The sequence below is a fragment of the Aythya fuligula genome, chromosome 1 (assembly GCF_009819795.1).
Source record: "Aythya fuligula isolate bAytFul2 chromosome 1, bAytFul2.pri, whole genome shotgun sequence".
Taxonomy (NCBI): domain Eukaryota; kingdom Metazoa; phylum Chordata; class Aves; order Anseriformes; family Anatidae; genus Aythya; species Aythya fuligula.
Window position 1 is genome coordinate 206813552 of NC_045559.1, and position 27543 is coordinate 206841094.

Genomic DNA, 27543 nt, shown 5'->3' on the forward strand with positions numbered 1-27543 from the left:
TTCTCTGCCCAGGTTCCAGATGCCCCCAGCCCCCTGCCCAGCCCCTGCACCCTTTACCCTCTGGCCACCTCCGAGTGCTGCTGGGGGTCCCCGAGTGCCCCCCTTCCCTCTCCCCCCCCGCAGCCGGGACAGCAGCGTGGGGGCGGGAGGGGGCAGAGGGAGGCGGCCGGGATGGGGCGGGGGGGGCGCCCCCAGCTGCCCCGCACGGCCTGGCACGGCCGGGGCACAACAAAGGGCGCAGTGAGCGGGGGAGCGCAGCTGGGCCGGGGGGGCGCGGCCGGGCACGAGGAACGCCCGCGGGGCTGCGCCGCGCTGACAGCGGCCGGGCGGGGGCCGGCAGCGGGCGAGGGGGCTGGGGGAGAGCAGGGGGGGGTCCCACAGCGGAGGGGGGGTCCCACAACGTTTATTGACACTCGGAAAGGAGACGCGCGCGGAGAAGGATAAAACCCGGTCGGCTCGGGGTAGGCGCCGGCAGCCCCCGGCTCCCGCCGGGCCCTCAGCTGGGGGGGGCCCCGCGCGCCCGCCCCGCCGCCAGGCGCCGCAGGAAGCCGAGCAGCGCCGAGCCCTCGGAGGGGGCAGCGCGGGCCGGGCCGGGGGCGCCGGGCCCCTTCCGCTGGAAGAGCCCGGCCAGGCCGAAGAAGGGCGCGGGGGCTGGGGCGGGCGGCTCGGGCGGCCGGGGCTCGGGGCCCCCCCGCGGCTCGGGCAGCGCGGGCAGCTCGGGGGCCGTGTGGCGCCGCTGCAGGGCCGGGGGGGCGGCGAAGGGCGGCGGCAGGGCGGGGAGCGGGCGGGGGGCGCCCGGCTCCGCGTCCCGCGCCGAGCAGGAGGCGACGGAGCGGCGCTTCTGCCGCTGGAGCTCCAGCTGCTGCCGCCGCCGCCGCGCCTGCTCCCGCGCCCGGTTCTCCTGCGGGGGGGGGGGGGGGGGGGGCGGGCGGCGTCAGGGCGCGGCGGGGGCCGGGGGGCGGCGGCGCGGGGCGGGCGGGGCGGGCCGGTACCTGCACGGCGCCGAGGAAGCGCCCCGCGAAGCCGTGCAGCACCGCGCACAGCTCCTGCAGCCCGCCCGGCGCCGCCTCCTCGCAGTAGAAGTCGAGCGCGGCGGCCGCGGTGCGGTGCAGCCGCTCCATCGCCGCCCGCGTCCCGCGCAGCTCCTCCTCGGCCGCCCGCAGGAACGGCGGCAGCCGCGGCCCCAGCCCCGCCGCGCCCAGGCTCCGCGCCCCGGCCAGGCGCCCCGCCAGCCGCCGCAGCTCCCCCTCCACCTCCGCCTGCTCGATCCTGCGGGGCGCGGGACGCCCGTGGCACGGCCCCGCCTCGCCCCGCGCCCGGTGCCGGCCCCACGCGGACCGCGCCCGTCCCGGGGCAGGGCCCACGCGCGTCCCGGGAACCGGGAAGCCCTTACCGCGAGGCCGGGCCCACGTGCGGCAGCTTGCTCGGGAAGTCCAGCAGCTCCCTCTGCATCCTCGCCGCCTCCTGCGGGGCACGGCAGACAGAGCGTGGCCCCCCCAGCACCGGGACAGTCGGGGGGGACACCCCCACTGCCAGGCAGAGCCGCAGCCCCACGGAGCAGAGCAGCTGCTGCCCACTCCCCCGTGGGGCTGGTGGCCAGAGCAGGGCGTACACCCCCAGGGCCCCTGACAGATGCAACACAAGGATGGTGCGGGCACAACCTGACTGTTAACGCCTGCACTGAAAGCAACTCATGCAAGTAGTAGATGTGCCTGGAAATTACAGACACAGCCTCGAGGGCACACGGGGATTTGGGGGGATACGTAGCAGCAGTGGCAGCAGGGTCCACACCTGGCCCCAGAGGAACAGGCCAATGCCAAGGGACAGCACGGAAGCAGAGGGGAGCAAGCATACATACTGGCAGAGACAAGGGCAGCACTGGCTCTACATGGACAGAACTAGGGAGTGCATGAGCTAAAACACGTGCTGGAGCGCATCTGCAAGGAAAACAGCCTCCTCCACATGTGCAGGCTGGGTGTATCTCAGCCAGGGCGGCATGGGAACGACCTTGGGCATGGCAGGGGAGGGAGCGGGAGGCTGCAGACACACAGCGCAGCATGTGGGGACACTGCCCCTGCTCCTGCTGCACCTCATGGCAGCCCAAGATGGAGCTGAGGCAGCACACATTGCTGCTGCCCAAGGTGGCACATGAGAATCATAGATGCCACTGCTGGGGTGGTGGGGTTTGACAGCAGGTCTGAGGAGAGCACAGGCAGTGAGACCATGCCTATGGCAGCCAGGCCTGGAGCTGCTCCAAGGGCCAGGGAGAGGAGCAAGGGGTGTGGGGACCCCTCAGCAGGGAGAAGCTCTCAGTATGAACTCAGTGCTCTGCCATGAACAAGCCCCTCACTTCTAAGCCCATCCCCAGGGGCAGCGTGCCCAAGCTCACCATGGCCACGAAGTGCAGCAGGTCCATGCCTGGCTCGTTGGCCTTGGTGTCAGGCAGCTTCAGCAGCGAGGCAATGCGGAAGCCGACAGCGCTGCCGGCGTAGCCGCCCTGGGATGGGAGCAGGGCAGTCACCACAGCCCTGCAGAGCGCAGGGTGGGAGAGCGCCCGCAGCACCAGCTCACCGAGTTGAGGTGGTTGCCCGTGCTGAGGATGAGGTGGAGGATGGTGTGCAGCTCCTCACACTCCAGCAGCTCTGGGGAGGGGGCAAAGGGTGAGCAGAGCACAGGACGGTGCTCCCACACCCCACGGCGCGACTCACCTGTGGCGGCATCCGTCAGGGTCTGGATGGAGCCGCGCAGGGCACTCAGCCGGGGGAAGAACTCCTCCTGCAGCACGAGCAGCTCCAGGCGCTGGGTGTAGCTGGGGGCAAGGGCAGGGTGAGCGGGGTGAGGACACGGCCCCCCCCAGCACGTGGGGCTCCCTCGGCTCCCACCTGGGCACCTCCGTGAGCAGCAGCATGAAGAGCTCAGGGTCGGGGAGCTGCCAGGGGCTGCCAGAGAAGGCGCGCAGCCGCGCCACCTGTGGGCAGAGGGGGCATCAGGTGGGGGGCGCCGGGCACCCCCCGCTCCCCAGCCCTCACCTCTGCGGCACCAGGCAGCAGCCGGGACAGCTCCAGCAGTTTCTCAGCCCCGTAGGGTGCCCCGATGCCCTCCTGGATGTCCCGCACGATCTGGCGCACCGGCCTGGGGGGTGGGGGGGAGCGCATCAGCCACGGGATGCTGCCCCCCGGATCAGGAACCCCCCCCGCTCCCGTTCCCGCAGGGGGCACGCGGGGCAGCAGGGCCCCAGGGAGCAGACAGCCCCGCGTGTCGTGCCCCTGCTCTCCCCCACGCGTGGGCCCGGGGCAGCCACTCCCGTCCCCCCCCCGCCCAGCCGCGCGATGTCCCCGAAGGAGCGCAGGTGCCGCCCGCGCCCCGTGTGCGGGACCGGGGTTGCCCGGGGGGCTGCGGGGGCTCCGCTCACCGCTTGAGCTGCTTGAGGAAGACGCCGAGGGCCAGGCTCCGCTTGGGCTCCAGCAGCGCTGCCTGCGGGGCGCGGCGCGGTCAGAGCGGGCGGGGGCGCGACCGGTGGGGACGGGGGACCGGGGGGGCGCGGGACACTCACCGCGGGCGGCGGGCGCTGCCCCGGGGCCGCCCCGCGGGGCTCCCGGAACAGCAGCCGCAGGCGGGGCAGGTCCAGCGGCGGCGGGGGGGGGCCGCGGCGCCCACACCGAGCGGCGCCCCCGCACCCGCGCCGCGGGCAGCGGCTCCCAGTGCAGCGCCCGCAGCCGCTCGCCCCGCGCGGCCGCCGGCGGGGAGGGCACCGCCGGGGGCGGCGGGGGCGGCGGCGGCGGCGGCGGCGGCTGGGGGCGGCGGGGGGAGCCCATGGCCAGCGTCGGGGGGAGGCACGGCCGCCCCGCCGCTCCTACGGCCCGGCACGGCCCCGCCCGGCCCCGCCCCGCCGGGGGGCCGCGGGTGCCGGCCCCGGTCCCGGCCCCGACGGCTCGGTGCGGGTCGGCACGGCCCCGGGAGGAGCTGCTCGTGGCCAAAGCCGCCTCGGCTCCCACCCGCCGGCCCCGTCCGGCTTCACCGCGCCCCGGGGCGGCCGCTGGGGCCCTGCTCCGCAGCCGCAGAAAGCACCGAGAGCCGCCGGGGGCCGGGGGAGCGCACGGCGCAGCGCTCCCGGCGGAACGGGACCGCTCCCGTCCTCGCTGCCGTCACCAGCCCCAGGCCGGACCCTGGAGACGGGCGAGAGCGGCGGCGGGCGGCCGGGGAGAAGGACCGATCCTGCCCCTGAGGGCCGACAAGCGCCCGGGGGCCCTCGGGGTGAGCGCGAGGCCCCCGCGTCCCCTCCCGGCCGCGAGGCAGCGAGCCCAGCTCGGGCTGGAGAGCAGCGCGACCCCCGCTGCTGCTGTGCCCCCAAACACCCTCGGCTCAAGCCCCACAGAAGCAACGGTGGGACACGAGCTGCAGCCTGCAGGAGAACCAGCCACTGTCATCGGGAACTGCTGGCACCCGGGGAACCCCCAGGCCCAGCCTCCAGCCTGGGAGCTGTGCCCACAGCACCACACATACAGGCGAGCGGTATCATTATATTCTGTAGTTTTATTCTGATCCGTACCGTTTTATTCTGATTCGTACCATTTTATTCTGGAGTCTTACAGAAGTGGAGAGGGAAAGGGGGGCAGACCTTCACCAGGAAAGGGGGGGGGGGGGGGTTGTCAAGATCCAGACATTAAATTACCAGGAATTAAATTAGCAAGAAAAACAAACTGTCTTGTCTCAGGAGAAAGTGCCCAAGTGCTGCATGTGGCCAGGGCGAGAAGCAACACTCAGCTGGAGCGGGATGAGCTCCCCCAGGCATGGGACACCGGCCGGAGCCCCAGCATGGCTGCGCAGAGAAGCGCACCTGCGTCACACACACGGACATGCACATGCACCGGCCCTAGGACGTGGCCGCCCTTTGGTCCTTGGTTCAAGTCCTCGCCGCCCCTCGGTGGCAGCCAGGTCCCTGTGGGTGCTGGGGGAGTGGGGCTGCCTGGCTGGCTCCGAGCAGCGCGGGGTGGGAGCACGTCCACGGCTCCTCGGGACAGCAGCACCCAGCGGCCGTGACCACCCCAGCCCATGTCCGCCCACGGAGCTGACGCGCACGGCCCTGGCCAAGGGAAAAGCAGGGATGGGCGCCGTGGCATGGGAGGCAGCCCGGCACAAGCGGCCCCACCATGCAGGGGAGTGTAGTGTGTGGCCGGGAGCACCAGCCAGGTCAGGGGGAGTGCAAGAGCAGCTGCCTGGGAACACCAGGGATCAGCCGGGAGAGACAGGGCAAGCCCAGAGCTGGAGGGGGAGACAGCAGGAGCCCTGGCCACCTGCCACAGTGGGGCTAGGACCCCCCGCCACCCCTCTCAGGGACTGGGAGGGGACTGGGAGTGCCAATGCTACCCCTCTGCAGCTTTGTCTTCATTTCAAAATAAACTTTTTTTTGCGAGGGGGCAGTGGTGTGCCTGGCCTGGCCCTGCAGAGCCTGGCTCAGGGCAGCAGGGGAGGCCAGCGGGGGAAGCAGCAGGGACACGTGGAGCCCACGCACCCTCTTGCCCCATGGGGAGGCAGTGGGAAGCTGCAGTGAATCCCATCCCATCCTGCAAAGGTGCCTAGTGGGATCTGAGCGTCCCACCCTGGGGAGGGGGGACCTGTGGCCTTGTGGGGGGCTGCAGAGGGTGCCCACCATCTCGCCAAGGGGTCTGCGCTGGGGAGGGAGCACGGGGCCAGGTAGGACAGGACTCTGCCCCAGGGGGAGGCGCAGGCCAGGGGAGCCCCGTCCTCTCCAGGCTCCTCTCCCCAGGCAGGAGCAGCGACCCACTCAGAGCCCCTGCCCACACCCCGCCAGGCTCCTGCCCTGTCGGTGCCCCCGGCTGCAGGCGCAGCAGGGCCGAGGCCGCGTCCCCCGCTCACCACTCGTGCACGCGGTCTGGCCCTGCACCAGCAGTCAGAGGTCCGAGTTCAGGTCCATGGCTTCCCCGGCCAGAGCACAAGGTGGGGCAGGCTGGGGGGCTCACTGCTCCTCCAGCCAGGAGGGCTTCTCAGCACCAGGGGTCTTCAGCTTGATGTTGAACTGCTTGAGGGTCTGCTCCAACTGCTGCTGGTTCCCAGCAAAGTAGGCAGAGATGGCGTTGTGAAAGAGCAGAAGCTGCTTGTGCATCACCTTGATCTGGGGAGAGCAGGAGTCAGTGTGCATCCTCCCAGACCCACTGCCCAGCACCCAGGGACGGTGGGAAGGGGCCAGGGCGTGACCTGCCCAGCACAAGGGGGGACAGGACGGGACCAGAGCTGCTGCCGCCAGCCAGAAAGCAGCTGCCTGCAGCGGGCAAAAGGCAGGCGGACGGACGGGCGCTCACCTGCCCTTCCCCTCGCGGCTCCCAGCCGCTGCACGGGCACTGCCCATCTGCAGGTGCACCTCGGGCATGGGGCGGTGAGGCCGCGCAGCCCACAGACAGGGCCAAGGGACACGCGTGCGCAGCACAGTCCCATCTGGCACCCTGCGGCCCTCCCCACCTTGTTCTCCTCCAAGAACTTGAGCTTGATGGCCACATCAGCACGCAGCTTTTCATACTTGTCCTTGTGGCTCTGAAACTGGCTCTGGGCTGCGTCCAGCCGGCACAGGGTGCTGGCGTCCCGGGGACCCATGCTCAGCTCCTCCAGGTCCGTGCGGTAGGCGTCATACTCCAGCCTGCACAGGGGCAGCAACAGTCAGAGCTGCACGGTGGCCCCTCCAGCCACCTGCAGCAACCCAGCCCTGGCCTGTGCTGCTGTCCTACCTGGCTGTCTCATACTGCTTGACCGTCATGAGCGTGTCCTCCATAGTCTTGTTCACCAGCGTGTTGATGCTGGAGACAAAGAAGTTGACAGCTCCCAGTAGTGTTTCTCCATTCTTGCAGAGCAGTTTCTGTGTCTCTGCATTGTAACCAAACTCCTCCTGGGGCAGAGAGGAGGACGAGTCAGGGTCTGCAGCAACACAGCTTGCTGTGCCCCTGCCCTCCTCCCACGTGCCCAGAACCAGCTTGGCCCTGGCTGCACCAAGGAAGGGCTGCCACAAAGTCCTGCACCCCTTCCCAGCCCCGCAGCATTCACCAAGCGCAGCTGCCCTCAGCCACCTCCTGCTTTCACCACCCCCTGCTTTCCCCACATGCCTGGGGGTGCTGCCCAGCAGAGCGCTGCCCAGGCCATGCTGCAGACCCCTAGGCTACTCTGGGTCTCTCAGTTTCCTTCCCAGACACAGCAGACCGCAGCACCAGCCAAGACAAGGCAAGCACCACCAGCCCAGCAGGCATACCTGCAGCTCAGGAGACTTCTGGCTGAGGTCCGCAAAGGCATCCCCCAGGGCATGCTGTGTCTGCACCAGGCTGTAGAAGTGGTTGGTGAGAGCCCGTGCAAGCTGCAGCACGCACTCGTACTTGCGCTTTGTCTCCCGGAGCAGCTCGATCTGCGTCTCCAGCTCCAAGTCCACCGTGCGGGAGCCCCGGCCAAACCTCTCCGAGATGAGCTGCTTGGTGCACTGCAGGAAGAGGGAGGGGTGTCAGGGCCCCGTCCCTCCATCCCTGTAGGTCGGCTGCACGGAGAGGCCTGGCCTAGCCCACCCCCTGCCACGTGGCCGGGTCCCCTGCTCACCTTGTACGTGTTGATGCCCCACTTCTTGACAATGTCAAACTTCTCCACAGCGATACCACGGACGACCTCCTCCCCTCCAACTGGCGGGCTGGGATGGGGCTGGTGCAGCCCAGAGCCTGGAAAAGACAGCACACTGGTGGGGCTCAGCACAGGATGCAGCTGCAGGCTGGGCTGCCCGCTCCCAATCACGGCTGGCACCAAGGCTGCTCCCAGGGGCAGCACCGTGCTCCCTGCGGGGCTGCACCAGGGCCTGACAAAGTACAAGCAAAGGGAACTCAGGTATGAGCAGCACCTGGCTCTGCACAGCCCACAGCAGGTGCCTCACCCCACACAGGGCAGGGCAGGCGATGGCTTTCCCCTGCCAGCCGAGCACCGTTACTGGCTCTGACAGAGCCCTCGGTATCACACGCCTTCTAATCTGCCCGCAGGCATCTCAAGCATGCAGCAGAGAACCTGGTGCTCAACGTCCTTCCAGACAGGTCCCAGCACAGGCTACAGTGCTGGCAGCAGTGGCTGCTGCTCAGATGGGAAGTGCTGCCCCCCCCCCCACATCCACTTGCAGCGCTGCTGGTGGGGCCAGCCCTGGCACTCCTCACGCCCCCAGGCACAGCGCAGGTGGAGGTGAGACCAGGAAACCGCAGCAGGGGCAGGCGCACGGTGTCACCACCCAGCCACCAGGCTTCAGCAGCATCGCCTGTGCCCCCTGCACCAGCACCACGGCCGGGCATGGCTGCTGGGGGGGGCACGTGCTGGGGACGCTCCCCACCACAGCAGGGGAAGGAGTGAGCTCTGAGGAACCCCGGAGCACACCAGATGCCCCAAGCGGGAAGACCCCAAAGGCCACGTGGTGCCACAGTGGGGCTGGGGTAGCCACAGTACCTGCTGAAGCACCAGCCTGGCTGGCCATCCTGCTGGCGGCAGATGCACTGGGGGAGACGGATGGTCCTCGGGGTGAGTGAGGTTGGACAAGACAGCCTGGAAATGGAGGGGCTGGCAGGAGGTGAGCGGGGAGGGAAGAGGCGGGATGGTGCGAAGGACACGAGAGCAGGAACAGCCAGAACAGAGGACGAGTGTGCAGGGAGGATGGCAGCAGGGGAGCAGATGAAAGTGTGATGTGAAATCAGAACACACAGCTGGCTGCCGGACCGACAGCACTGCACCAGAGGTGCCCAGGCTCCTCTCCCGCTCCCTCCCTGCCCCTTGGCACATCACTGTGCCACTGAGCTGAGAGCTGGGACAGGCCAGGGCTGACAGACACGGGGATGGAAACCACTGCACACGTTCTCCCTGCTGCAGCGGGCTGTCAGCAAAATCCCACGTCCCCTCCATCTGTGCCAATTCACCTGTTCAGCCTGGCACAGCGCAGAGGAGCCCGTAGTCAAGCCATCTGCTTGCTGATGAAGGGATGCATCGGCCAAGAGCCGGGACACAGAGACTCATGCAAAATGGGGACAGGGTGAGAGTGGTTGCTGGGACCAGCCAGCACGTGCCCTGGCTGCAGGCACGCGGCACCAGCAGCGACCCGGCTGCCCACAGGCACTGCCCCTGGTATGGAAAGGTGCTCGCAGACAGGCTCTGCCATCGAAGCACCCACGACCCCCAGGCTGGTATCAGCCACAAGGGGAACAAGCGCAGAGCCCGGGGCTCAGTCACCCTGCCCTGTTCTCCCCCCACACACCTGCAGGGCACCCCTTGTCCCCTGGGCACAGCCACCACAAGCCCACACCAGCACTGTGTAATTCCAGGACCTGGGACGAGCTGTGTCACCAGGCCCTTCCCCACCACCAGCAGAACTCCCGAGAGCTAAGCCCATGTGCCACAAGCTGCAGCGCTGCGCCAGGAGAACCTGCCCTGGGGGGCAGAGCCCCCAGCGGGAGCCCCGCACCTGCGGGAGAGCTGGGCACCAGAGGCCTGGGCCCATGGCACCACTGTGGCTGCCCAGCACAAGGGGCTAAGGCTTGGAGCTGGGGCACAGGCTGCTGCTACAGCCTGCCCTGGAGGGAGAGGCTGCAGGCACTTTGTGCCAGTGGGGGACACGACCCCAGCAAGGGGCCCCACAAAACAGCAGCTGGGCTGCCCCCGAGGAACGGGCTGCACTCCGCAGGGCCACGCCACCTCCCAGGGCAGCTGCGGCTTAGAGCAGCTTCTGCCTGCGTCCCCAGGCCTCCTGTGAGGCACAGCTGCCCCCGCTGGGCGCCGCACCCTGGGGCAGGACCGGCCTCAACGCCTGCCCCCAGCAGCAGGCAGGACGGGCAGGCAGCGTGCTCTGCTCTGCGCCCCCACCGGAGCCCTCCCCTCCCCTCCGATGCCTGCCATGCAGCCCACCCCTCACCCAGCCCCGTCCCTGCCTGCCCGCACGGGGCCCAGCCTCCGCCTACCTTTGATGGTGCTGGTGGGGATGATGCCTTCGGCGGTGCCCCCGTAGCCGCCAGACACGATGCTGGTTTCGTTGAGGTTGGGCCCCGACACCATCACCTGCTGCAGGTCCTGGGGGAGCAGAGCGGGGTGAGGCGCGGGGACAGGGACGGGGCCCCCCGCGGGGACCTGGGGCCACGCAGCCCTCGGCTGCCCCCCGCCCGGCGCCCCCCAGGCCCAGACCTGCTCCAAGCCGTCGTCCTCGGGCAGGCTGCCGGTGTCCCCGTTGCTGCTGATGGGGATCTCCATGGTGGCCGCCTTGCTCATGATCCCCTCCGACATCCTCAGGGCCTGCGGGGGGGACACGGAGGCCGCGCTGGGGGCCGAAGGCAGGGGCAGGGCCGGGGGCGGCCCCGCCGGGCTCCGTGCCCCGGGAGGGGCTGAGCAGCGGCCGCTGGCCCCGGGCCCGGCGCAGCCCCGGGCGCCACGTCGCAAGGCCGCGGCCGGGCCCGCTGCGGGTGGCGCCGCCCGTTAGCGGGGGCCGTGCGCGCGGCCCGGGGGGGCTCCGAGCGGCGGCTCCGGGCCCCGCGGCAGGCGGAGCGACCGCGGCCCCGCACCGGGAGCGCGGCACGGCCGGGAGGGGGGGGGGTGGTGGGGGGGAGGCCCCGCGCTGCTCCCGCACCCCGCGGCCCGGGCACGGCCTCGGGGCTGGGGGGGGTGGGGGCGGCCCCGTGTCCCCGCCCGGGGGCGGCAGCGACCAACGGGACCCCGCCCGCAGCTCCCGGGGCGGCCCCCCCGGCCCGGTCCCTACCCCCCCCCCCTCCCGGTCCGGTCCGGTCCGGTCCGGTCCCGGCCCCGGCCCCCCCGCCCCGCCCGGCCCCGCCCACCTGCGCCGCCCCGGCCCCGCCGGGCCCCCCCCGCCGCCGCCGCCCCGGCCCCGCTGCGCCTCGGCCCGGCCGCGCCGGAACCGCGGTGACGCCAGGCCCCGCGTGCGGGACGCCGGGACCGGGGCCGGACGTGGCGTCAGGGGGCGGCCCGGGGCGGGCGCGGCCCCTCCGGAAGCGCGGCCGGGCGGGAGGGCGGCATGGAGCCGGCGGCGGAGCAGCAGCAGCTCCGCAGCGTGAGGGGCGGGGAGGGGAAGGGAGGGGAGGGGAAGGGAGGGGGCGGCGTGGGGGCACCGGGCCGGGGCCGGGCGGGGGGTGCCGGGCGCGGGGCCGGGTTCGGGTCCCGGGGAGCCGCCGTGCAGCGCCGTGTCCCCCGCAGCTGCGGGACTTCCTGCTGCTCTACAACCGCATGACCGAGCTCTGCTTCCGCCGCTGCGTCTCCGACCTCAACCACCGGCTGCTGACGCGGCGCGAGGTGAGCGGGGCCCGGGGCCCGGGGGCCGGGGGCCGGGGCCGGGCCGGGGCCGGGGGTCCGCGCTGCCCCGCGCTGAGGCCCGTGCCCGCAGGAGCTGTGCCTGGAGCGCTGCGCAGGGAAGCTGGTGCGCTGCAACCACCGCCTGATGACCGCCTACGTGGCCCTGATGCCGAGCATCGCGCAGCGCCGCGCCGCCGACTACGAGGCCAGCGCGGCCCGGGCGCAGGAGGCACCGGCGGCGCCCGCTGCCCCCGACGCCGCTCCCGGTGCCTCTCCCGGTGCCTCCCCCGACACCTCTCCTGACGCCGCTCCCGGTGCCTCTCCTCCCGCACCGGCGGCTGCGGCCGGCAGCGGAGCCTCACCCGGGCCTGCGGGTGCCAGCACGTAGCGGAGCCGTGAGCCCGGGTGCGGCTTCCAGCGGCAGCAGAGGGCTGGGTGGCTGCGGGGCAGCCCCGGGCCCTGTGCTCGCGGTGTGAGACGTGGTTCCTGGGCCTCCACGCGGCGTTGGTACCACGGGTGTGGAGCAGCAGAGCTGCTCTGCGCTGAGGCCAGGCCTCGCAGATCCACATGCATTTACATTGACAGCCAGGTCTGCCTGTCCCCAGGGGCATCAGGGCGGGGGCAGCCCCCTGGCCCTGAAGATAACGAGAAAGGGATCTGCGGCAGCTGCCATTCTGGCTGGGAAGAGCTCCCAGCTGAACTGTCCATTGCCTTAGCAACTCCTGCACTGGGCTCTCATGCTCCAGAATGGGGGTTCCCATATTTCCAGGAGGCTGTTTCCTGGTACAATTAAACACTCTCTTCATAATTGTCTCAGTGCTAATATGTCATGAGGGAACACAGGTATTGCTCCACGAACACCCCTTGCGCGCTGCATTCTGCTGGGCCAAGGGTGCTTCCCTGGGGCAGGGATTCACACTGCTCCTTCTGGTCACCCTTCTTTTGTCCACTTTGTGGCTGCTGGCATTAGAACAGGCCGCAGAACGTGGTGGTGCTGGGACAAGCCCTTTTTCTGGGGGTGGTGGGGTGCCTGCTGCAGCATGGCTGGGCCCAGTCTTACAGCCAGGCAGGGCAGTGTTAGAGGTGGCTTAGCCTGGAGAGAGTGGGACCTGCTCCAGCGCCCTGTGTGCCGCTGTAAGGCTGCTGCCAACTGGAGTTGGCCTCATCCAGGTTACAGGGCTGAAGGTGCACAGACACACAGACGGTTTGTAACAGACGCCTGGGATCACCACGTAAGGCAGCACTGGCGCGAGCAGTGCAGGCTTCCTGCTCCTGCCTCAGTGGTGGGATTGGCACAGCGCATGCAGGGCTCTGGGGCTGTCTGGATGTGCCCTGCAGCTGCTGTCCCTGGACTCAGGATGTGTTCGAGGGGCAGTGTGGCCGCGGGCTGTGGGGCCACACTGCCCTGTGGGGCCAGGCACATCCTTGCTGCAGGAGGTGTCTGCAGAGGCTGCAGAGCCTGCCTGGCCAGCCATCCTGGGGACTTTGCACTAGATGTTATCCTGGGGACACAGACAGGGCCAGGACTTGCAGAATCACAGAATGTTGAAGGTTGTAGGAACCTCTGGACGTTGTTTGGTCCAATCCTTCTTCTCAAGCAGGGACACCCAGAACTCCTGTCAAACCCATCTTCCCAGGTTACGGAATGCTGGTGCAGGTGTTTCTGTGATGACACCTCTGGAGCATGGTTGCTGCCTGCATCTGGGGAAATGTCCCCTGATGCCTGCAGGAGGACTGGGAGGCAGCAGCTTATCGCACCCTGTTGCTGCACCATGGGGTGCAGCAGGGGCTTCATGCACTGCCAGCTGCTTTGCTCAGCTCCGGTTTATTGCTCCTCGCACACCTTGCTAGAAAGCAGGATTTGTGGCACGGTGTTTCTGCAGTTAACTGGTTCTAGGAATAAACACGGAATTTGAAGCCCGCCTTCTGTGTGGGGATGAAATGCCTTTGAAGGGTGTGTGCGCCACGTGTGTGGGCTGGGGGCACATCACCAGCAGGACATCTGCTGGTGCAGGACGTTGGTGCGAGAAGCCCTGCAGTGAGGCGGTGCCGCTGGGGTGGGCTGCTTGGCCGGGGCGAGAGCACCAGGCTGCGCTCTGCGGGCTCGGACTGCAGCTGCACAGATCGTCCCATTCAGGAAGCCCTGGAGAAACAACGGAAAGAAGAATGCAAAGTTTGTGAAGATTAATGACATTTTCCAGAGCATCTGTTCCGTGTTCTGGAAGGCCTGGTGGAGCCGAGTGTGGGTGGGTGGCAGCTGGTCAGAGCCGCGAGCCTCATGCTCCTCATCTCCTCTGGGACACACTCTGCTCCTGGCCCGGGAGCTCCAGCCGTACCCGTGGACTGGTTTCAGGGGTGCAGGGGGCAGGATGCAGCACGGCTCCTGTCCCCCCGCAGTCCTTGGGGGATGCAGCTGCAACAGGGGTGCCCCTCACTGCCGCGGGCAGGCACCCTGTCCCTGCCCAGCACCAGGCCCCCTTCCCGGGCCTGGCAGCACATCACCCAGCCCCAGCGTAGCCCCGGCTGCCCCCATGGGACCCGAGCACCCCAGTGCAGACGAGGCTGCCCCCAGGGGACAGAGCTCAGGGTGCCTGCAGCTGGAGGCTGCACTGGTCTGCCAAAAGCTGTGTCAGTAGCTCCTGGCACGTCCCAGGAGGCGATGTCTACACAGGCCATCTTTCTCTCCTCTCATCACAATGGTCCTGTCCTAGGAGCTCTCAGGTGCCTCCTGGACTCGGTGGCCTCGTGGCCTCACCAGCAGCAGTAGTTGCAGGCTCTGGAGCTGCTTTCTGGAGTTGCCAGTTGGTGCATCTTCTTGGTTGCTTTCTGTTCCAGACACCTCCCTTCTGTGAGGCTGTCAGTTTGCAGGTTTGTGAAGGCTGCACATCCTTTGTTTTCCGTCTCATTTTTCTGAAGTCTGTCCGGAGGCTGCAGGTGGTGTGTCACACTGAGGATGTGTGACCTCTCTAGCCTGGTCACCATTACTTAGTGTCTGGCTGACTGCAAAATGGTAATTATACATTTTCATATAATTATAGAATGGTTTGGGTTGGAAGGCACCTTAAAGATCACCTAATTCCACCGCCCACCACAGGCAGGGACACCTCCCACTAGAACACGTTGCTCAAAGCCCCATCCAGCCTGGCCTTGGGCACTGCCAGAGATGGAGCATCCACAGCTCCTCTGGGCAGCCTGTGGCAGTCCCCTAAGATTTTTTCCACCTTGTGAAAAGGTATGATTTTAATATATTACCTAGCACATACGTAATTTGTCAAGGAAGGCACTGAGCGTTTGTGCCTGGGTGCTTGGGCTGTGCCTTGGCTCTCACCTGCTCCTAGCTGCCGGGGAAGGTCCATGCTGCTGCTCTCCGTGCAGACACAGTGCCCTGCCTGCCTGCTCAGCACCTCTGGCACTTTGGCTTCTCCCACAAAGCTTCTTCCAAACACCCCTTTCATTGTCTTAAACCAGAGCCTTCCTCTGCAGCCACGCAGGACATTCCACCGCAGGACATTCCACCGCCGCCTTCCTCTCCACAGCCCGAGGCGCAATCCAACCTTTGGAATGTTTTTGTCATTTTACAAGAGATTGCCTGTGTTCACAGGCCTAACTGTGCAAGAGCATAACCGAAGTGGTCAGGAATGCCAGTCCAGGCTGCGATATGCCGGGCTGCGTCCTGATAAACAGCTCAGCTGAAAAGGGCTTGGGAGTAACCATGGGAGCAGCAGCTCCTGAGCCAAAGAGCAGCACATCCACTAGCGCCCGCAGGACGAGTGCCCCATGCATGACACCTCTGGTGGATGGTGCTCAGGGACTGGAGGGCAGTACAGAGATGACCGGAGGTCTGATGAAACCCTGTTTGGGAACCAAGGGCAGACATACCAAGCATAGACTTGAGCATACTCAGTAGGTTTGGGCCAGGGAGTTTGCTCCAGGCAGTGTCTGGACAAACATTAACTAGCTCAAAGGATGGAGATTTCCCCTTACTCATCTCCCTGCTGTAACAGGTGACCACGCTTAGGGTGAAAAAGCTTTTCTTTGGGTCTATCCTTACTATGGAAAAAACTTTTCTTTGTGTCTAGCACCAATTTTCCATGTTCCAGTTAATGTCTGTGGCTTCTCATCCTGACACCAGGCATTCTTCATCACTGTCTGACCAAATTACAGCAGGATTGTGTTTGTCCCCACACAGCTCTTCCAGCCTGCACCGTGCAAAATGTCCTGGCTGCTGCTGCACCAGAGCAGAGCCAGAGGCCCCGGCCAGGACACAGATGGTGGATGGATGCCGAGGGGCTGTGAGGGGTGGCGGGGGCCTGCAGTCTGTGGGGGTGGGCAGGTTGGTGCCCCTGGGGCATGTGGCAAAACCAGGGTTGTTGTATCTGTGCCTCAGGCAGCCGTGCCACAGCAGCATAGCAAGCACAATGCCCTGTCCTGCGGATACATCTCTTCTGTGTCTGTGGAGGCTTGTGCCATCCCGTGGTGCCTCAGCATCTCCCGGTGCGGGCAATGGAAGCCTGAGCTGAGTGCTGGGCGCTGCTGGGGACGCAGCAGCACGGTGCTGAAGGGGGCAGCCGGGCACCGCTGTGCCCCTGGCCCCTTGCAGCGCTCTGCGGGGGTCCTGGCCCCAGGAGCACCAGGAGCTAGTGCCTGGGGTGGGCCAAGGCTGGTCCCAGTGTCTGTCCCTCAGGGCCGCTGCTGCCTGTGAGACTGTCGTGCTGACCACCACCCTTTGACCCATTGGCTAGGCAATTTTCCACCTATGTTCCTTTTATCAAGCCCTTATTGCACCCATCTGGCTGCCGGATGCCACAAGGATGGGAAAAAGCATTGCTAAAATGAAAGTAAATGACATCTATCACACTCCCTCCCACTCTGAATGCTGTCGTCTCCCTGAACAAACTGTTCGGGGAGATAAACAGCTTCACCGAGCACCTCTTGAACCAGACCCAGTGTCTTCGTATTCAGTAGGCTCAGCTAGATTTATTTATTTATTTTTATTTATTTATTTGTTTTCATTAATTCGTAGGTTTGATTTTTGAATCAGAGCAAATTTTCAGCATGGCACCTGCAGCAAGGTTGTTCAGGCTGTAGCTGGACTTTGCATGAAAGCCATTGTTTGTTCTCAGCTTGCCCATGACGAGCTCCACTTGAAGCCTTTTAACTCCTGTGTGGAAAGAGCAAATATTTGACTCCTCTCCACCCTCTCTCTTGTTCCTTCCTGGGTTTAGAGACCTCTTTGATCTTTACTGTGTTGATTAAATGAGTCACCTGCATTTGCAAGTTGTTCCTCAGATTCTTATTGTGTTGTTAATGTGTGGCCTGACATCTTCTGGTACTTTCCATTTTCCTTACCTGGATTCAACTTCAGTGTCTTGAAAGATGCCTCCTTGCCCAGAGCTGCTCCTCGGCTTTCAGCCGTTTCTTCTGTGTCTTCTCAGGTCTCTGTCTGGGGCCTCACTGGTACTGTCTGGAGGGATTTAACTCTTAGCTTGCCCTGTGAGCATTTGTTTAAGACTAGATTCCTCATTTGTGCATTGTTCCCTTTCTTGAACCACATCCCAAGATAGATGTTTGACATATGCATTCACATGGGGGCCACTGGCTTTGCCAGGAGTTACTCCAATGTTGGCAAAGTGAGCACCTTGGATTGGAAACAACAAGTGGATGTTATTAAGCATGTTTGGCTTAATCAGATTGCTCAAAATGCACTGCAGTCTATACAGACAGATATGTTGTCTGGGCCATGTTTCTGAATTATCATTAGCACTCAGCTAACCATCACTCTGTAAACCGCAGCACATAGATTGAGGATACGTAAAAATTATGGTATCTCTGGCAGCTCATTTTATTAGCATTCCATGTAAGATTCCAGAGTTCCAGACTATCAAAAATATCTTTTGTAATTGCTGATTCATTACTACAGGTCCATGAGGTTTCCAGGTCAGAATCATTGCAAGCTCGTGTTGTTATATTCAAATTGGAACTGCACTTGGGTGCAATTGTAATGCGGAATGTAATTACAATTCCTTGCCCTCTCCAGCCAGGTTGAGCTTGTGCCCTGGGGCATTCTAATACACCATGGGGCTTTGTAATACGGATGTGCCCTGAAAGGTTGTCATCGATAATTTGGAGGTGCTGGAGAGCAATGTGACAAATCAGGCCGATACTGAGATGCTTTGGGAACAGGTTCTGCCACCCGGGTTCAGCATCTAATGATAGAGAGTGGTGTAAGCACAGCAATCTGACTTGTTACCCACTTGAGAAATTGTGTTCACAAATGCGATTGTGATACTATCCCTGGTACAAGGAAATGAGTATTATGCCAATTAATAGATATGACCCAATAATTACATATATATATATACACGCATTTATGGGTATATTAATAATATATATATATATACACATATATAAGTATATAAATAATTATGAGACAGAAAGGAAATTAAAGGCGTTTCCCCCAAGAACCTTTCTTAACTCTGGGATTCTTGGTTGCCCAAGACATTGTTTCCTGCTTGGCTTCCTGTCAAATGGCCAAACAAGCCATCAGGATGACAAACAAGGTAAGGCCAAGGAAGTTAATTTGTGTTCCTGGTTGCCAGTGTTGCAGCTGGGGGTAACCTCAAAGAAAACACAGAAACCGCTTAATTCCCTTTGGATATTAGATAATTTGGATATCCACTGCTCAGAAGTGAGGTGTTTATTACCCTGGTGGCTGAGCACCTTCCACATGGCACTTTGCAGGGGTCTTGGTACCATGCAAGAAAAACTTCCTTTTTGCAGATGATTAACCTCAGAGGTTGGTCCAATAGATATTTGATTATTATTACATATGTCTGAAGTAACACTGCAGTGCTATGACAAGCTTTCCAGATCGGAGGAGTGGCGAGGATCTGTTGATTGTTTAAAGCAGCAACTGCATCATCAGGGTCATGTTGTCACCTCTGGCACAGATGCAGGCTGAGGCTTTGGACTCCCTGGTGTGGCTGTGAATGCATTGCTGAGTTTTAAGATTTCCCTTCCAGCATTCCATAGCACCATTTCACTGGTGATAGAGGATGAGGAAAATTCACCTAATTACATCTCTGTATAACTTTATTTTTTAAAATGCAATATGACTGAATCTCAGAGGGTAAAGGTAGGTGTGTAAATCATTGTTCCAATCCTCAAATGCTGTATTTTGCACTAGCTTGTGGGCGCATATAGGCCATACCTAAACTGATAATAGTCTCTACCCCCATTAAAATATACTCCCATTTATTGGAAGTTCAGGATAGGGCTCCTATAAAATGTATTTTGGGGCTGCGACTCGGGAGGTTCAGGCTGTATATCAGGAAGAGGTTCTTCTCTGAGAGGGTGGTCGCACACTGGAACAGGCTCCCCAGGGAAGTAGTCACTGTACCAAGCCTGCCTGAAATTAAGAAGTATTTGGACTATGCTCTTAGTCATGTGGTCTGAATTTTTGGGTAGACCTGTGTGGTGCCAGTAGTTGGACTCGATGATCCTTGTGGGGCCCTTCCAACTTGGGGTATTCTATGATTCTGTGATTCTAGGTATTTACTATCTCTCGGGTTGGTCCACTGCCAGTCAGCCAAAAATTTGGCTTGGACTTCTGCATAAAATGGGAGGCTAGTCACAAAGTCTAGGCATTGTGCTTTAGAAGTGGGCCACCCTCGAAGGCCAAATAGTTGATACAGGTCCAGCAACCCATCTGTCCTAACCTGTCATGTAGCTAACCCAACATAGGGTCACAGAATTACCTAGGCTGGAAAAGACCTTCAAGACCATGGTCAGACCATCAGCCTGACCTGACCATCAACCAACCTGTCCCTCAGAGCTACGGTCACGCAGCTCTTAAACGTCTTCAGGGATGGGGACTCCACCACTGCCCTGGGCAGCCTGTTCCAGCGCTTGACCACTGTGAAGAAATTCTTTCTCTCATCCGATTGAAACCTCCCTGGCTCAACTTGAGACTGAGCATCACACGATCAGAGATGTGGGGAGTACATATATGTGGAAGAATTCAATCTCTGCTAGTCAATGTGTGCTTGCAGCCCAGAAAGCCAACCTTATCGTGGGCTTCATCAAAGAAGCATGGCCAGCAGGTCAAGGAAGGTGATTGACACCTCCGCTCTTGTGAGACCCCACCTGTAGCCCTGCATTCACCTCTGGGTCCCCCTGCACAAGAAGGACATGGAAGTATTAGAACAAATCCAGAGGAGGCCACAAAGATGATCAAGGGGCTGGAGCACCTCTCCTACAAAGGCTGAGGGAGTTGGGGTTGTTCTACCTGGAGAAGAGAAGGCTCCAGGGAGACCTTATAGCAACCTTCTAAGACCCAAAGGAGGGACTCTGTCAGGGAGTGTAGTGATAGGAGAAGGGGGAATGGCTTTAAACTAAAAGGGGACAGATTTAGATTAGAAATTAGGAAGAAGTTCTTCCATCTGAGGGTGGTGAGGCCCTGGCCCAGGCTGCCCCCTGGAGCTGGGGGTGCCCCAGCCCTGGCAGTGCCCAAGGCCAGGCTGGATGGGGATGGGGGCAGCCTGGGCTAGGGACAGGGGGCTCAGACCAGGGCAGGGGGGTTAGAATTAGATGATCTTTAAGGACCCCTCCAACCCAAACAATTCTGTGATTCTAGTTCTAGATTGTTTAATCAAGCTATCTACTTCATGGTTCCAACTGCATCTCCTATCTTTGCCCTTCACACATGCTGATACACACCTTGTTCAGAGAGGATTCCCGCTATCCTGCTTCTCTGGAGCTGTTACAGCCTTGATCACAATTCTTTTTCCCAGATTTCCCTTCCTTTGATCTTCCCCCTCCAGTCCCCAGCACAAGCAGCCCCAGCCGTGCCTCGCAGGGCCCTGTCTGAGCTGACCGCCCGGCCCTGGGCGTCGGATGTGCTGCCTGGGGGCCGCAGCAGGGCCCCCTGCTCCTTCCGCCCTACCAGACGTCAGACCCAGGCTGCGGACCCGTTTGGGGCATGTCGCCCATGCAGGGGGTGCCTTGTTGCACGCCCCCCCTGCCCGCCATGCTGGGCACCAGCAGCCTCCGAGCTGCGGGGTGCAGCCGGTGTGCCCCGAGCCCTGGGGACAGGAACAGGGCCCCAGCTGTGGGGGCACACCCTGCGCGGTGGGCTCAGCTCCCAGCTGGGCCTGAGCAGCCAGCAGTGGATTTTCCCCAGGTGAGCGCCGTGCCCGGGAGCGTTGCGGCCCTGCTGACCCCAGCTGCTTGGGGTGCCTCGGGCCTCGTCGGGAACCCACTGCCGCAGTCCCCTCTGACAGCCTTTTTCTGCAACTCCAGTGCACAGGCTAAAGGTGGCCCTGGCACTATTGGGCCCAAGGCCTGGCACTCTAAAACTCTCATGAGAGAATTCAAAAAATTCAAAAAATGAAGCTCTTTGTGAGTCACTGTCCATTCCCAAGCAGCATGTGCTCCTTCAGCAGGTCACGCCAGGGTTAGGCAGTTCTGCTGCCCCCAGGATATGGGCTTGCCAGAATCCTGGCATTCAGAAGTCTCAGCAGAGCTCCTTATTGCAGGGTGAGCCACCTCGGCAATTTGCTGTAAGGTATCAGGGGAATACTCCACCTCACCTGTCAGCTTGTCTAGTGATGCCCAAGTATCGGATTGAAACCCTCCTCCCTCAGAGCATACATCTTTTGAAGTCTCCCTCTCTGAGACCAGAAGAGTACGCTCTTGTTCTGGTGTTTGTGAAGCCAGGGTCTGAGGATGGCTTCTAGCCTCTGACGTGGCTCTGAATATGACCACGGCACTCAAAGGCAGCTGCTCGTGCCTCTGACCCTTGGCTCACTGCTCAGCGGCTTACAGCAAAGTGCCTTCAGCTGCCAGTGCCTCTGTGAGAAGCCCAGTGCAGGGCCCCTTGATGTCTTTTGCTTTACATCTGGAAATCCCTTACCACTTCTACAGTCCTGCTCATGAGGTCTCCCGCTCAAGACAGTTTTCAACAATCCATTTCCTCTCCCCTTGGTGTCTCCCATCCCTTATTCTCTGGCCATTTTTACTGGTTTCCTACAGCCTTCTCCCAGGCATCTGTGACCTGTGTATTTATAGACACCCACTCCTGAAACCAGTTGTAGTGTCACAACCTGTAGGGGATACCCAGCCCACACGTACATAAGGATTGTGACCATGGACCATGGGATTTTAACAGATACAAGGACACAGAGGTTTTTTTTTTCCTTGTCTGTAAATTAATACTAGCAAAGCAAAGCCGTACTCATGATTGCTCACTTACACACTTACCATATACATTATGTGAGGTGTTACCAGTGCAATGTGCCTCAGACTGCCCAGGAGCAGGGCTGGTTGACAGTGGAACTCTCCTATCGATAACTGGGGTCAGAGGGTCTGGAGGCAGCCAGGCATCCCCACAAGGCTCCTTCTGCCCAGGGGCCCTGCACAGGGAAACCACTCTGGGCAGGAGAGCGCTGCTCCTGTGTCTGTGGCATAGAGATGCAAGAGGGCATTGGGCATTGGGGCCTGGAGCAGCTGTGGCTGACATCTGCTCTCGTTCTTTCCATGCTTTCTTTGTTCTGCAGTCATCAAGGACACCCCGGGCTTCCAGATGGCCAGGGTGCTGAGGAGATGTCTTCCTCTCCTGGTGTGTTTCCATTCTGACCATGTTTATGCCTGCCCTGTCACACGGTGGGATTTGCCTCCTCTGAGTTGCGCTGCACTTACAGAAAGCTTCATGTATATAGAGCATGCATCAGACAGCATGGCCCCAGGAGCCCACAGCTGAGTGCCACCCAGCCTGGGGCACAGCCTCCGCCAGGGTTGGTTTCCCAGCTGGCATCTGAAGGGGAAATTCAGGAGGTGCTCAGCTGTGGTGCTTCATGGCCAAGGGATTTCCCAGCACAGAGGCAAGGAGGCCTGGCTGCAGAACAGGTCTCTCTGAGAGCGGGCATGCCAGGGGTGGAACGACCCCACCGAGGGTCTCAGCTTTTTCTTGCAGCACAAGTGCTGGGGGCTGCCTGTGGGGCTTGGGCCAAACTCAGCTGGTCTGAAGTGCTCTGAGCTCTGCTGCCGCTCTCAGGGTCAATGCTGCCACTGCTGTGTGTGGGATATGCTCGTGTGCGGCCTTGTGGACCTCCCTGGCAGTGTGAGGGTTCTGTCTCATGCATCGTCCATTAAATCTCTTTGTGTTCAAGCACAAATGAGTGTTTATTTGCCTCCAGGGTGCAATAGCAATTCCCTGGCATCCCTCTCCAGGTTCAGCACATGGGGGCTCATTCCCAGGCGCAAGCAGTTTTTGAGGCTGGTAGTGGTGACAGCAGGGCTACAGTGAGGAGCCTGGTGCCAGCTACCAGGGAAAGCAGGCACGCGACATGCTCAGCCTGGCCAGGGCCCCTACGTGGGAGATGGGCTGAAATGAAGCCAGCATGCTTTCTCCTACTGCAGCAAATGTTTGGGTTTTATATGTGGAGACTGGAAGCAGTTATAAAGGAAAAACATAAAAATAAAGTAACGTAAACTTACAATAGGTTTGACGTCAGTCTCCAGTTCTGGCCATGACTAAGTAAACTTTGATGCATTTTCTGAATTCTTAATGATCAAGTATTAGTTTAACTTATTGCTTAGTGCAACAGCGTGGAAAACTTCCTGGGTTTCAGACTCCTGCTCACTCCTGAGCCCCACCGGCTCTCCCGCAGCTGCCTGAGCCACCTCAGTGCCTCCGTGCTGCAATGCTGCCGGGAGCTACTCAGGGCAAGGAGGCTGCAGGGACAGCTTTGACAAAAACAGGGGAACTCAGGCCACTCGGTGTGTTTATCTGTTCTTTCAAGTAGTCATAAACACTGTAAATAGCAGATCGGGAGCAGCTTTTGGCTCTGTGCACCATTTTTCTCTGCACTTACTAACACTGTGTAGACTGAGTGCACGTGTAACAAAACACGGGCTTTGTTAATAGATGGCGTTTTTATAAAGGATGTTCATGCAGGGCTGTGTGGAAGCAGTGTCTGCTCCTCTGGGGTATTGGGGCACAGGCCATTTTCAAGGCCATGCTGAACAATGGGAAAAGGAAGAAGCCATGAACAAGAACACACAGGACATCAGCCCTGACCGGCAAATGATAAGGAAGGCGGTGATGGGAGCCAAACCTGGTCGGTCACACTAATTGGTGAGGGTATGTGAGTGTGAGAATGTTTATTCCAGCAAAGTTACCTGATCAAGGACCTTGTCAACAGGGAAACTAAGGGAAAAAAGGGGAAGGCAGAAACAGGAAACTAAAGGAAAGGGGAGAAACAGCATCTGCATCCCCCAGTTTGGGCAGGGACCACAGCTCCCCTGGCACTGTGCTGGACCCCTGTGGCCAGGCAGGACTGCACTGAATAGCACTGGTCTGTATTGGATTCCAGTGGCTATGCAGGACCATCCTGGTTGGCACTGGTCCATCCTGGCCCCAGCAGCTGGCTGGACTGTACAAAGCAAATGGAGGCAGTGGCCATGTTCCTGCTATCCCTTGCAGCTTAGGCATCTGTCAGTCTTGTTCTGTCCCCTGTTCCTCAGAGTTAGGTAAAAACTTTAAGCATGGACACAGGCTTTTCCTCCCTGGGAAAGGAAGGCATCACTGCAGTGCAGTTCCTCTTTGGCATGCAGTTACCTTGGATTTCCCATCTGTTGCATTTCAGGAACTAAGCTGTTGCAGATGTCGAAAATAATTCATAGTTACTCCTTGTCATGGCACAGCTGCCCCTCTGATATTTTTTCCAGTGGTCTTTCCTCCCAGAACAGCCTGCTGCCAGCTTACAGCTCCAGCGAATGCTCAGAACTTTTGCCCCCTCCTCTCCACTGCATCTCCTGCCCCTTGCCTGAGCATGGCCGTGGCTCCAGCAGAAGCTGCCCCAGCACAGCTCCAGGAGCAGAGTGTGGTGGCAGCTGCCCCACAGGCTTCTCCTCTGCCATGCCAGCTGTAAGGGCCTGGGCACGCTGTCACATTTTCCCTTGACCTCATAGTCCTTTTGTAGCTGGGTGTTGCCCTGCCTGGGAGCAGCTCCATCAGGCTCCTGCTTTGTTTCCCCTCAACACCCTTCTTGCCTCCACCCACAGCTGCTCAGCTCACCAAGCCCAGCCACCTCTGCTTCCTCTGCGGTGCTGCAAAGCCCTCCTGGGCTGGAAGGGCTGTGGCAGCCAGGTAGGTGTGGGGGCAGCCACACGCTCAGCAAGCTGCTCCCATGGTGTGCGCTGAGCTGCTGCCTCTGCAGAAACATCCATCTCACCCTGCTCTGCCGGACTTGCTGTGTCCCACAGTGCCAGAGAATAGAAAGCACTCGTTTTTCTGACATGAATGTAAGACTTGAAAATCAGACTTGAAAATACGTCAGAGTAAGGTAAACATGATACTAGCCCATACCTAGCAGTACAGTGCTTTTATGAGTGTTCTGCAGCATGCTCCCTAGAAGCCTGGCATATTTCAGCCTCCAAGCCACATGAATGTGCCTCTGTGAACCCACCTACACCAGGGCTTCCATAACAAAACATTTCTCTTTCTTCCCCCTTTCCTATCAAAAAGCCTTCTTCTACCCTATACTGGTTCAGCACCTCTGGCCTGTGGGCTCCCTGTGCCTCATACTCATCAGCCCACGGCCAAGAGGCTGCAGGATGTTCCACTCCACAGAGCGTCGTACCACACGAACCGCAGCTGCCCATTGCAGGGATGCAGGCACCACTGCAGTGCCCAGGTGCTCAGCCCTCAGCTGCTGGGGAGCTGGAAGCATCTTTCCCCAGGTGAGCTTTCAGGATTTGGTTTTGCGGCTTCCTCGCCTGAGGGGCACAGATGCTGAGAAGCCCAAGGCTATTTGCAAGCCCATGGGAACGTTAGAGTCTGACCTTGGTAGGACTCTGCTTTATCCAGCATCAGGCCTGCCTTAAGTCTAGGGTCATTCTTCCTTTCTGCCCTCCAGAAGCTGATTTTCTACCCAAAGGTGAGATACCAGTAAGCTGTCTGAGATGCTGCCCTGTGTGGTGTTGAGCAGCAAAGCCTGTGTTGCTGTGCCATGTCAGTGCTGCATCTGCTGCCCTGTGCCAGAGGGTCTGCACTGCCGCTGTACTGCCACACACAGAGTGTCCGGCAGCTGCAGCCTTGTGCTGCGGGCTCAGCAGCGACTGGAGAGTGGAGCTGGAGAAGGATGTGGAAGATGAGGAGCTGCTGACTCCTGAGCTGCAGCCCACAGAAATGGGCTGGTGGCCCAGGGCCTGACCCAGAAGGGCTGCAGCAGGTGCTGGCTGCCAGTGCAAGGCTGAGGGCAGCGCTGCCACGGCGAACAGGATGCAGCCTTCATGCACAGAGGGCACTGGAACGGGGCTGAAGAGAGCAGCGGGACTGGAGCACCACAGCAGAGCCCAGCAGGCTCCTGCAGTCATATTTTTGTTGAAGTACTACAGCAAGGACTGTGGCATGTCCTTTAAAAGGTTTCCTTACTGCACAGCACTCTGAGGAAGGTAAGCTTGGAAGAGGCGACAACATTGCCCTTCCTGCTGGTCAAAAAGCAGACCAAGGACTGGAAAAAAAAAAAAAAACATCTTGGAGGACAAACCAGAACATTGTTGCAGTCCATTCACCGACCTGGAAGAAGGTCAGAGGGCGGCAGCAAGGGTGGTAAACACCGTAGCACAAGCAAGCAGGATGCAAAGACTTGGCTGGAAAAGATGCTTGTTCTGTTCCTGCCCAGGATTCCTGGTCTGACCCACAGCTGAATGGGGCAGCACTTGCTTTTTCAGCCAGTCCCAGAGCAAGGCTTTAACAAAAACTGCTTTGTGCAATGCAAGTTACGTAGGCCTTTTTATTTCAAAGAATTGTTATATTCCAGTGGGTGTTTAGCATCCTTCTAAGTTTCTTGTTCTTTGCTTGCCAAGAATCTAGTTTCACAATCAAACAAGCTGGAAAAAAAAAAAAAAGAAAAAAAAAAAAAAAAAAACCTCCCAAGTTTCTTCTGTCTGAAAATGTCCTCCTGCATAATTTTAACATAGGTTCTCTTCAGCTGTGGAAAATTCATCTTTTTTTTTGCAGTATCAATTACAGCTGTTGCTGGCTGCCCCATCCTCTGCTCACCCATGCAGAATGCAGCTGGAGTGCAGCTCCCAGCCCCACGGCAGCCCCTATCCAGGTAATCTTGCTTAAAACAATGCTTTACCTGCAGCACTTCTGTGCTAAAAAATATGTATTAAAGTGTTCCAGGCAATCCAGTGATGATTTAGAACCATAGAATATCCTGAGTTGGAAGGGACCCACAAGGACCATGAAATCCAGCTCGTGGCTCTACAGAAGACTACCTAAAAATTAAACCGTATTTATTCTGTGCAACTCCAGCATCCATCTCCCAGACTGAGGCCTCCTGTTACTACGAGATTTTGTTCTCCATATCACAGGCAGATGTTTGCAGAAAATATCCTCGTTCTTTCTTACAGACCACAGACCCAGCACACCTGTGCCAGACGCGTGGCTCCAAACTCTTAACACTAGAAAAGACATTGGTGTCTTTAATAGCAATTATATAATTGTCTCATGCACATACACTTACTTTAATCCACACTGTTGCTCCTAATCAGATTATCTGCAGAAATTTGGCAGGCCTGTGTGTGAAGCCACACACCTGGGACTAATGCAAGACTCCTGACTGCAACCCTACAGTCTGACAGCTGGCAGTGGTGGAGGAAAAGCCTCCAGGTCTCTGCCATCCTTTGCAAGCTCCAGGCCTGCAGGGAGCAGAGCTCCAGGCTGCTGAAATCCCTCCTCCTGAGGGCTGCCTATTTTCCCTGATGCCAGCGGTCAGGCTGCCAGCCCTGCGGTTGCTTTTCCCCTGTGCTGCTGACACTCCAGCAGCTGGAACCTTCCCAGAGGGCAGCAGTTCCTGCTGAAGCCAAGCAGGGTTGCCTGAGCTGTCCCTGCCTGCAGCTCTGCCAGGGCCAGACCGTGCCCAGGTCCCTGCTTCATGCTGGACAGCTTCAGGCTCCGTTCTAACACATGGTGATAATGATCTTGATAATGATCTCTGCTGCACTGGACCCAATCCCCCGCGTGCCACCGGTGCTGCCCCCTGCTCCCAGATGCACTGCTGTGCGATCGGGGGGGGCTGGCTTGCAGCACAGCTCTTCACTCTGCCCAGTGCCACCCATCTCGTGCCAATTCTGTCTCAGGGCAACACCTTTAAGAGCCACGTTGATGAGCTGTTGTGTTGGTGGAAAAGTTTCTCTGCTGGGAGAGAAGTGCACAGACCTCAGCGC

General features: G+C 60.6%; 3 protein-coding genes across 4 annotated transcripts; 1 reads left to right on the plus strand and 2 right to left on the minus strand.

Annotated features, from left to right (window-relative positions):
• Window positions 1-1384: 1384 nt before the first annotated feature.
• Window positions 1385-3608, minus strand: LOC116501043 (FH2 domain-containing protein 1-like). Its single transcript, XM_032206412.1, has 8 exons — window positions 3554-3608; window positions 3413-3474; window positions 3030-3132; window positions 2883-2968; window positions 2709-2809; window positions 2572-2642; window positions 2390-2497; window positions 1385-1464 (listed from the first exon to the last, which is right to left on the minus strand). The coding sequence occupies exons 4-8, from the start codon at window positions 2906-2908 to the stop codon at window positions 1390-1392; spliced, it is 381 nt and encodes a 126-aa protein (XP_032062303.1). The 5' UTR covers window positions 2909-2968; window positions 3030-3132; window positions 3413-3474; window positions 3554-3608; the 3' UTR covers window positions 1385-1389.
• A 905-nt stretch (window positions 3609-4513) lies between these two features.
• ARFIP2 (ADP ribosylation factor interacting protein 2) lies at window positions 4514-10853 on the minus strand. Of its 2 annotated transcripts, XM_032207418.1 has the most exons (9): window positions 10833-10851; window positions 10189-10296; window positions 9969-10077; window positions 8470-8580; window positions 7591-7706; window positions 7256-7477; window positions 6741-6898; window positions 6478-6652; window positions 4514-6133 (listed from the first exon to the last, which is right to left on the minus strand). In XM_032207418.1, the coding sequence occupies exons 2-9, from the start codon at window positions 10285-10287 to the stop codon at window positions 5978-5980; spliced, it is 1146 nt and encodes a 381-aa protein (XP_032063309.1). In that variant the 5' UTR covers window positions 10288-10296; window positions 10833-10851; the 3' UTR covers window positions 4514-5977. The 2 variants fall into 2 exon arrangements, with proteins under 2 accessions (XP_032063309.1, XP_032063310.1); XM_032207419.1 differs by lacking the exon at window positions 8470-8580 and having other exon boundaries at window positions 9969-10296; window positions 10833-10853.
• Window positions 10854-10972: 119 nt separating this feature from the next.
• Window positions 10973-12112, plus strand: TIMM10B (translocase of inner mitochondrial membrane 10B; the record flags this gene model as incomplete). Its single annotated transcript, XM_032208098.1, has 3 exons — window positions 10973-11065; window positions 11209-11304; window positions 11396-12112. Coding segments are annotated over 3 exons (486 nt in total), but the record flags the coding sequence as incomplete, so codon positions are not given.
• Window positions 12113-27543: the final 15431 nt, after the last annotated feature.

Excerpts from the sequence above, each read along its gene's own strand:
- ARFIP2 (XM_032207419.1), bottom strand. The coding sequence starts at position 10,287 with ATGTCGGAGGGGATCATGAGCAAGGCGGCCACCATGGAGATCCCCATC. Across the intron at positions 7,478-7,590 it reads GGGGCATCAACACGTACAAG|TGCACCAAGCAGCTCATCTC; the intron begins GTGAGCAGGGGA and ends CTCTTCCTGCAG. Across the intron at positions 6,899-7,255 it reads AGAAGTCTCCTGAGCTGCAG|GAGGAGTTTGGTTACAATGC; the intron begins GTATGCCTGCTG and ends TCTCTGCCCCAG.
- LOC116501043 (XM_032206412.1), bottom strand. The coding sequence starts at position 2,908 with ATGCTGCTGCTCACGGAGGTGCCCAG. Across the intron at positions 2,498-2,571 it reads CGGGCAACCACCTCAACTCG|GGCGGCTACGCCGGCAGCGC; the intron begins GTGAGCTGGTGC and ends CTCCCATCCCAG. Across the intron at positions 1,465-2,389 it reads TGCTGCACTTCGTGGCCATG|GAGGCGGCGAGGATGCAGAG; the intron begins GTGAGCTTGGGC and ends CGTGCCCCGCAG.